Here is an 8,548-nt window from a genome sequence, read left to right on the forward strand (position 1 = left end):
AGCAAACCATTAAACCAAAGTGAAGAAAACCAAAAAACAACAAAGCACAACTATCCTAAGATATACAGAAAAAAATGGGGTACAAGACCCAGCACTGGGATCCAAAGTGGATGTCCTGTGGCCAATGATCCATCCTATGCCTTGCCAAGCAAACCAGGACCTACTCCCTTGTCCTGTCACCATTTCCAGATAGGAGAGCCCCACCATGCCCTGGCTACCAGCTAGGTCAGGAGACCCTGATTCCTGGTCCTGAACCAGGATCTGTACTGTATGACTGCGAATCCATGTCTCCCCCAAAACTCCACACCTGACCTGGAGGCTCTGGCCTTGGTGCCAGGCTGAGCAGGCCGGGCCTCTGCTGGGCTCCCATGGGCTCTGCTGTCTTCTGCAAATTCGGTGCTATAGCCCAAGTATCTCAGAGAGTGGGTGTTAGTCATTCCCTAGGCATTCATTCACCAGCATCTGCTCTGGTGCCAGGTCCTGAGTTGGCTGAGACCCAGAGGGGACCAGATTGAACTCTCCATTGCGCAATTTGCACACTGAGCCCCCACTGTACCCTGGGATGCCAAGTTGAGGAAAACCAGTGTTCATAGGGCTAACCACATAAAGCAAGGCTGGTCTCAGCAGTCCTGAGCTTGGGAGCTGATGTGTGAGAATCTGTGGTGTTATTATATGAGCAAGTACGGTACAGCCCAAACAGATGCTCTGCTTTCAGCATGTGACCCTGGGCCTAGAGCTCCTCACTCCCATTGGAGGATCTGTGCCTTGGTGTGTGTTGGGGTGTAACTTTGGGAGACATACTAAAGACTTTAGATGTGCTTCCTATTGCTCTCTGGGGCTGTGTCTGCAATTGCTGGGTAGGGTACATTGCAGCAAACTGTGATAGTTCCTATTGGAGACGTCTAGTCCACCTGTTGAAAATCCATCAGACTGTGTGTGAAAAGATGGCTCAGTGGTTAAGAGCATTTATTGCCCTTGAAATGGACCCAAGTTCAGTTCTCAGCACCTCCATGGGGATTCACCCCCATTGATAACTCCAGTTCCAGGGGATCTAATGCCATCTTCTAAGCTCTGTGAGCACCACATGGTACACAGACACAGACACACACACACACACACACACACACACACACACACACACACACACACACACGCTCATGTTGACACATACCTACAGGTGAGCCAAACATACACATAAAATAAGATGAATAAATCTAATTAAAAATTTTATGATGGGAGGCAGAGTCCAGAGAGGCAAAGGGTCCTTCACTGAATCAAGAACAGGAATGTGAACTCTAGAAACCAAGGCCTTGGGAATTGGAGGCTTCTGAGAAAACACCACCCACTTCCCAAGAATGCGATGAGATACCTGGGTTCCAGAAAGGAAGGCAGATCAGGTGTTTGCATCAGGATGCTTTTAGGAAAGCTCTCAACATTATTTCCATTTTGATGTGTTTCTCTGGGTATCAAGCTGTGGCTAGGTGTGTTGGGTTAGGCAAGGCCAATGAGGAGGAAGAATGCCACCTCCCTATGTCCCATTATTGTGGAGGAAGGAGAAGTAGTCCCTCTGTTAGCTGACGGTGCCAAACAAGGTTTGAAATCAGAAATAAAAACACACTGGACTCCTGCTGGCAGGGGAGCTGAGTTCTGGTGAATGGAGAGGTCCCTTGGGATCTGACTGTTGCTGATGCTGTGTTTGTTTGGCTCTGCGTATTTGCAGAGTAAGTCACTACCCATCTGCCCAACTTAGGGACAGACATGTCTACAGACTTTGTGATCATGAGCACGAGCTGGGCTGACAGCTTGAAGACTGAGCATGTGCTAAGAGCCTGTCTTCATGCGTACATCAGGCACACATGTGAGTTTTCCTGGATTGTTCCATTTGGTCCCAAGTGCCATCCTCCTGTGTCAGAACTCCTTTCAGCTCTGCTGTGGCTTCCTTTCATGAGCCTGGTCTGATCTAAGCAATTCTGGAATTACCTATGGCAGCATACATACTCTGAACCAGGTTGGGTGAAAGACCCCTGTCCCTTAGCCCTTTCTTTCTCAAGTTTGTCTCCTCTTCCTCCTGTCGGCGGCTTCCCCGATCCCCACCCCCGGTGGCCTTTCCCCGCCCGGCCCGAGAACAAGCACCGGGTGGGGCCGGCCCGAGAACAAGCACCGGGTGGGGCCGGCCCGAGAATGAGCACCAGGTGGGCCAGCCCGAGAACGAGCACCGGGTGGGCTGGCACGAGGGCGAGCACCAGGTGGGTCAGCACGAGGACAAACACCGAGTGAGCCGGCCTGGAGCTCTGCCCCTGAGCCCCCGCCCCGCCCGAAGAGAAACACTCCGTCCCAAGGTCTCCGCCCCCAAGGTCAGCCATCAGGAAAAGGGGGGGAATTGAGTCTGCTGTACCAGACACCAGACCTTGAGAATATGCTGATCTGGAATGGCTCTGTGTCTCATTTGAACCATCCAATGGAAATGATTCTGTATTTCGCCTCATTTGAAAGACTCTGTGTTTCACCTCATTTGAATAACTCTGTACTTTGCCTCATTTGAATAACCCTGTATAGCGCCTCATATACATTGACCAATGGGAATAGCTCTGTATAATGCCTCATTAGAATTATCCAATAGAATCCTTGCTCCTAGCTTGCGCCTTTTTTCCTATATAAGGACCCCTTTTCCCTTGGCTCGGCGCGCTTAGCCACACAAAGGCTGAGTCGCCCCGGGTGCCCGCGTCTCCAATAAAGCCTCTTGTTTTTTGCATCCAGTTCGTGGCCTCGCTGATTCCTGGGTGTGTGGGTCTCCCTCTACGAAAGTATCCCTTCGGGGTCTTTCATTTGGGGGCTCGGTCCGGGATTGAGACCCGCCCAGGGACCACCGACCCACGTCTGGGAGGTAAGTGTTGTGCGGATCCGCTGTTTTGTCTTGTCTGGTCTGGTCTGAGTCTGTCTTGTGAATTGCGCTTGCGTTTGTAGTATACAGCTGTGTACATTTGTAGGCGGATCCGAGGAGGGACTGACGGGTCCGAACTCCCGACCGCGGCTCCAGGAGACGTCCTGGTAGCGTTTGAAGCCCTCAGGAAGAGGGATTTGTATTTTGAACTTGGGAAGCCCTCAGGAAGAGGGATTTGTATTTTGAACTTGGGAAGCCCTCAGGGTGAGAGATTTGTACTTTGAACTTAGATCTATGACTGGACATTTTCCCAGTCTCTTTGGAGAAGGCCCACTGCATACCTCTCCAAGAAATTGGATCCTGTGGCATCGGGATGGCCACCCTGCCTTCGAATGATTGCTGCTATAGCCCTGCTGGTAAAAGATTCTCACAAGCTAACCTTGGGGCAGCCTTTGACCATACATGCCCCTCATGCAGTAGAGGCAGTCATCAGACAGCCTCCAGACAGATGGCTTACTAATGCCCGAATGACTCATTACCAGACTATGCTGTTAGACAAAGACCGGGTCCACTTCGGGCCTTTGGTGACTCTGAACCCAGCCACCCTGCTCCCCCTCCCTGGGGAGCCCGAGGCTCATGATTGCTTACAGGTATTGGCCGAGGCCCATGGAGCGAGATCCGACCTGACTGACCAGCCTCTACCTAGCCCGGACCACATCTGGTTCACGGATGGAAGCAGCTTTTTGCATCAAGGAGAACGAAAGGCGGGCGCGGCAGTCACCACAGAGAATCAGGTCGTCTGGGCCCAGGCACTCCCCCCTGGAACTTCCGCACAGAGGGCAGAACTCATAGCACTCACGCAGGCTCTAAAATTGGCAGAAGGTAAGAGGCTCACCGTGTATACAGACAGTCGTTATGCCTTCGCCACTGCCCATATACATGGAGAAATTTACAGACGGAGGGGGCTGCTTACCTCCGAAGGGAAAGACATTAAAAATAAGGAGGAAATCCTCGCTCTCTTAAGGGCTCTTCATCTGCCCGCTGCCTTAAGTATCATACATTGCCCTGGACACCAAAAAGGGGATTCTTTCGAAGCAAGGGGCAATCGAAGGGCAGACTTGGCTGCCCGAGAGGCGGCCCTGACCACAGACACCACTAACCTCCTGGCTCTAGAGCCCACCAACGACCATCCCTTCCCCTCATGGGACTATGAACAAAGAGACATCCAAACCCTAGAGAAATTGGGAGCCGCAAAGGAACCAAACGGGGATTGGACTTATGAAGGAAAGACTGTCATCCCCTACCGGGTAACCAAGTACCTAGTGACATTTTTACATAAGATGACACATCTGAGCTCCAAGAAGATGCGGGAGCTCCTCGAACGAGAAGAGGAATTCAATTTCCTTTTGGGGAAGAACGATATTCTAAAACAGGTAACTGAGCAATGTGATGCGTGCGCCCGAGTCAACGCATCCAGACTGAAGCTTCCTCCCGGGAACCGGGTCAGAGGCTACCGGCCCGGAACACATTGGGAGATAGATTTCACTGAGATTAAACCAGGAAAATATGGATACAAGTATCTATTAATTTTTGTAGACACCTTTTCAGGATGGGTTGAAGCCTTCCCTACTAAACATGAAACAGCCAAGATCGTTACTAAGAAATTGCTTGAAGAAATCTTTCCCCGTTATGGGATGCCTCAGGTATTGGGAACAGACAATGGGCCCGCCTTCGTCTCCCAGGTAAGTCAGTCAGTGGCCACCTTGTTGGGGATTGATTGGAAATTACATTGTGCTTATAGACCCCAAAGTTCAGGACAGGTAGAAAGGATGAATAGAACAATCAAGGAGACTTTAACAAAATTGTCGCTTGCAACTGGCACTAGAGACTGGGTCCTCCTACTCCCCCTAGCACTCTACCGCGCTCGTAATACCCCTGGACCACATGGGCTCACACCCTTTGAGATCCTGTATGGAGTACCTACTCCTATCATTAACTTTCTTGATCAAGATGTCTCAGATTTTGCTAACTCCCCTTCTCTCCAAGCTCATTTACAGGCCCTCCAACTAGTACAACGGGAGGTCTGGAAACCCCTTGCTCAAGCTTATAAAGACCAGAGGGACCATCCCACCATCCCCCATTCCTACCAGATCGGGGACACTGTTTGGGTCCGGCGTCACCAGGCCAAGAACCTTGAACCCCGCTGGAAGGGACCCTACATCGTTTTGCTTACCACTCCCACCGCACTCAAGGTAGACGGCATTGCAGCTTGGATACATGCTTCACATGTAAAGCCAGCCCGACCCACCGATTCAGCCACTGCATCAGAATGGACCGCACACCGCACTCAAAATCCTTTAAAGATAAGACTCTCTCGTACACCCTCCTGTTGATTGGTTGTCTGTTTACCCCCCATGTAGCAACTAACCCCCACAGGGTTTATAATATCACCTGGAAAATAGCCAATCTAGGGACCGGGGAAATAGCCAACCTCAGCACTTATATAGGGACTCTACATGATGGGTTCCCTCCTCTCTATGTCGACCTATGTGACTTAGTAGGGTCTGATTGGGATCCCTCTGACCAGGAACCATTCCCAGGGTACGGATGCCACCACCCTGGGGGAAGGATAGGAACAAGAAGCAAGGATTTTTATGTTTGCCCCGGCCATAAACCAACTCATGGCTGCGGGGGGCCGCAGGAAGGGTACTGTGCAAGATGGGGATGTGAAACCACAGGGGAGGCTTACTGGAAACCCTCTTCCTCTTGGGATTTCATCACTCTCAAACGGAGGGAGATCCCAGGGTACGCAGGGAAAGGACCATGGAGATGTGGGCAAAGAGCCTGCGGACCTTGTTATGATAGTGCCGGAGGGGGAGGTTTTCAAGGCGCCACCCCCGGAGGAAAATGCAACCCTCTCATCCTAAGGTTCACAGATGCTGGAAAAAGAACTACTTGGGATAGTCCTAAGGTCTGGGGACTCAGGCTGCACCGAGCAGGGAAAGATCCGGTGACTTTATTCTCCCTGTACAGACAAATTACTCCCCTAAGCCAACAATCAGTCGGGCCAAACATAGTAATAGCGGACCAGAGATCCCCAACCCATTTTCAAGTCCCTAAACCCCCTACCGTTCCTAAAGCTATCACTCCTACACCAGGTGCTGTCACCTTCTCCCCCACCCCAGATGCCCTAAACATCGAGATAACCAGAGACCCTCCAGGTACCAGAGATAGATTATTACAATTAATCCAAGGAGTTTACCAAGCCTTAAATTTTTCAGACCCCAACAAGACTCAGGAATGCTGGTTATGCCTAGTTTCCCGGCCCCCATATTATGAAGGCGTGGCAATACTGGGCAACTACTCCAACCAGACCTCAGCACCTACCAGTTGCGGAGCTGCTATGCAGCACAAGCTCACAATATCTGAGGTCTCAGGAAAGGGGCTATGCATAGGCAGGATTCCTTCCTCACATCAAGAATTATGTAACCAAGTAGAGCCATTATCTCAGGACAGCCGATACCTTGTTGCCCCTTATGGAACTTATTGGGCTTGCAGTACTGGGTTGACTCCCTGTGTCTCTACCACTGTTCTCAACACCACCATTGACTTTTGTATATTGATAGAACTTTGGCCCAAAGTCACATACCACCAACCTGAATATGTTTACAGCGTACTAGAGAAATCAACCCGATATAAGAGGGAGCCAATATCCTTTACCGTGGCCCTATTATTAGGAGGAATAACAGTGGGGGGCATAGCAGCCGGCATAGGGACCGGAACCGTTGCCCTACAGGGAATTAATCATTTTAAGCTTCTACAACAAGCCATGCACACGGATATCCAGGTCCTAGAAGAGTCAGTCAGTGCACTCGAGAAATCCTTAACATCACTCTCTGAGGTGGTCCTGCAGAACAGACGAGGATTAGATTTATTATTTTTACAGGAAGGGGGGCTATGTGCTGCCCTCAAGGAAGAATGCTGCTTTTATGCAGATCATACAGGAATAGTTAGGGATAGCATGGCCAAACTTAGGGAGAGGCTAAAACAGAGGCAACAGCTATTTGAGTCTCAACAAGGATGGTTCGAGGGATGGTTCGCTAAATCCCCCTGGTTGACTACCCTTATATCCACGCTCATGGGACCTCTGGTTATTCTATTTTTGATCCTCATATTTGGTCCCTGCATTCTGAACAAACTGACTCAATTCATCAGAGAACGACTATCTGTTGTACAGGCCTTAGTCTTAACTCAACAATATCATCAGCTAAAGCAAATAGATCCAGAGTATCTAGAGACCTCTGAATGAAAGATTCCATTCAGTTACAAGAGAAATGGGGGAATGAAAGACCCCTGTCCCTTAGCCCTTTCTTTCTCAAGTTTGTCTCCTCTTCCTCCTGTCGGCGGCTTCCCCGATCCCCACCCCCGGTGGCCTTTCCCCGCCCGGCCCGAGAACAAGCACCGGGTGGGGCCGGCCCGAGAACAAGCACCGGGTGGGGCCGGCCCGAGAATGAGCACCAGGTGGGCCAGCCCGAGAACGAGCACCGGGTGGGCTGGCACGAGGGCGAGCACCAGGTGGGTCAGCACGAGGACAAACACCGAGTGAGCCGGCCTGGAGCTCTGCCCCTGAGCCCCCGCCCCGCCCGAAGAGAAACACTCCGTCCCAAGGTCTCCGCCCCCAAGGTCAGCCATCAGGAAAAGGGGGGGAATTGAGTCTGCTGTACCAGACACCAGACCTTGAGAATATGCTGATCTGGAATGGCTCTGTGTCTCATTTGAACCATCCAATGGAAATGATTCTGTATTTCGCCTCATTTGAAAGACTCTGTGTTTCACCTCATTTGAATAACTCTGTACTTTGCCTCATTTGAATAACCCTGTATAGCGCCTCATATACATTGACCAATGGGAATAGCTCTGTATAATGCCTCATTAGAATTATCCAATAGAATCCTTGCTCCTAGCTTGCGCCTTTTTTCCTATATAAGGACCCCTTTTCCCTTGGCTCGGCGCGCTTAGCCACACAAAGGCTGAGTCGCCCCGGGTGCCCGCGTCTCCAATAAAGCCTCTTGTTTTTTGCATCCAGTTCGTGGCCTCGCTGATTCCTGGGTGTGTGGGTCTCCCTCTACGAAAGTATCCCTTCGGGGTCTTTCAGGGGACTGTGTTTATTCTTTGCTGTGTTTGTTTCCTTCTTGTGTAGTATTATATGGGACAGCGAAGGCAGAATTATCTGGCCTGCTTCAGGGGCTTCAGTGGCTCACTAGCAATTCCTGGCTGTGACTCGGCACCAAATGGAGAGGCCTGAAGGCAGAGACCACCTTGAAGACCATTCTAGGAGTAGCAGGTGCAATGGGCTGTCCTTATTGTGTCACACCGGTTGTGGTAGGGTTGTTGTAGGGAGCTGTTCTTTCCTGCTGTTTGCTTTCTGCTGATGGCCTTAGATGCCTTTACCAAAAGTTGACTATCTCAGTGATAAAGCAAACGAAAGTACAGTAGATTGCCAAAGCTATTAATCACTCATTTCTCTTAAATAAGGTAATGAAGGGGCATTTAAGTGGCCTAGCTGTAAGATACTAGCAATTCTGCAAAAGCACATCTTTGTCAAGCAACTGGTTTGGCCAACTGGGCCAGACACAGAGACCAACATTCTAGTCCTTGCATTGTACC

At 50.5% G+C, this 8,548-nt stretch overlaps 2 protein-coding genes across 4 annotated transcripts; both read left to right on the forward strand.

Moving 5' to 3' along the window:
• Positions 1–2,919: 2,919 nt before the first annotated feature.
• Positions 2,920–5,064, forward strand: LOC113833581. Of its 3 annotated transcripts, XM_027396793.2 has the most exons (3): positions 2,920–4,314; positions 4,478–4,623; positions 4,928–5,058. In XM_027396793.2, exons 1-3 carry the CDS (start codon positions 3,274–3,276, stop codon positions 4,989–4,991), a joined length of 1,251 nt encoding a protein of 416 aa, XP_027252594.1. In that variant the 5' UTR covers positions 2,920–3,273; the 3' UTR covers positions 4,992–5,058. The 3 variants fall into 3 exon arrangements, with proteins under 3 accessions (XP_027252594.1, XP_035296823.1, XP_027252593.1); XM_035440932.1 differs by lacking the exon at positions 4,478–4,623 and having other exon boundaries at positions 4,928–5,064; XM_027396792.2 differs by having other exon boundaries at positions 2,920–4,623.
• A 10-nt stretch (positions 5,065–5,074) lies between these two features.
• LOC118238418 (MLV-related proviral Env polyprotein-like) lies at positions 5,075–7,205 on the forward strand. The gene has a single exon (XM_035440931.1). The coding sequence runs from the start codon at positions 5,211–5,213 to the stop codon at positions 7,188–7,190; it is 1,980 nt and encodes a 659-aa protein (XP_035296822.1). The 5' UTR covers positions 5,075–5,210; the 3' UTR covers positions 7,191–7,205.
• Positions 7,206–8,548: the final 1,343 nt, after the last annotated feature.

The sequence above is a fragment of the Cricetulus griseus genome, chromosome 2 (assembly GCF_003668045.3).
Source record: "Cricetulus griseus strain 17A/GY chromosome 2, alternate assembly CriGri-PICRH-1.0, whole genome shotgun sequence".
NCBI lineage: Eukaryota > Metazoa > Chordata > Mammalia > Rodentia > Cricetidae > Cricetulus > Cricetulus griseus.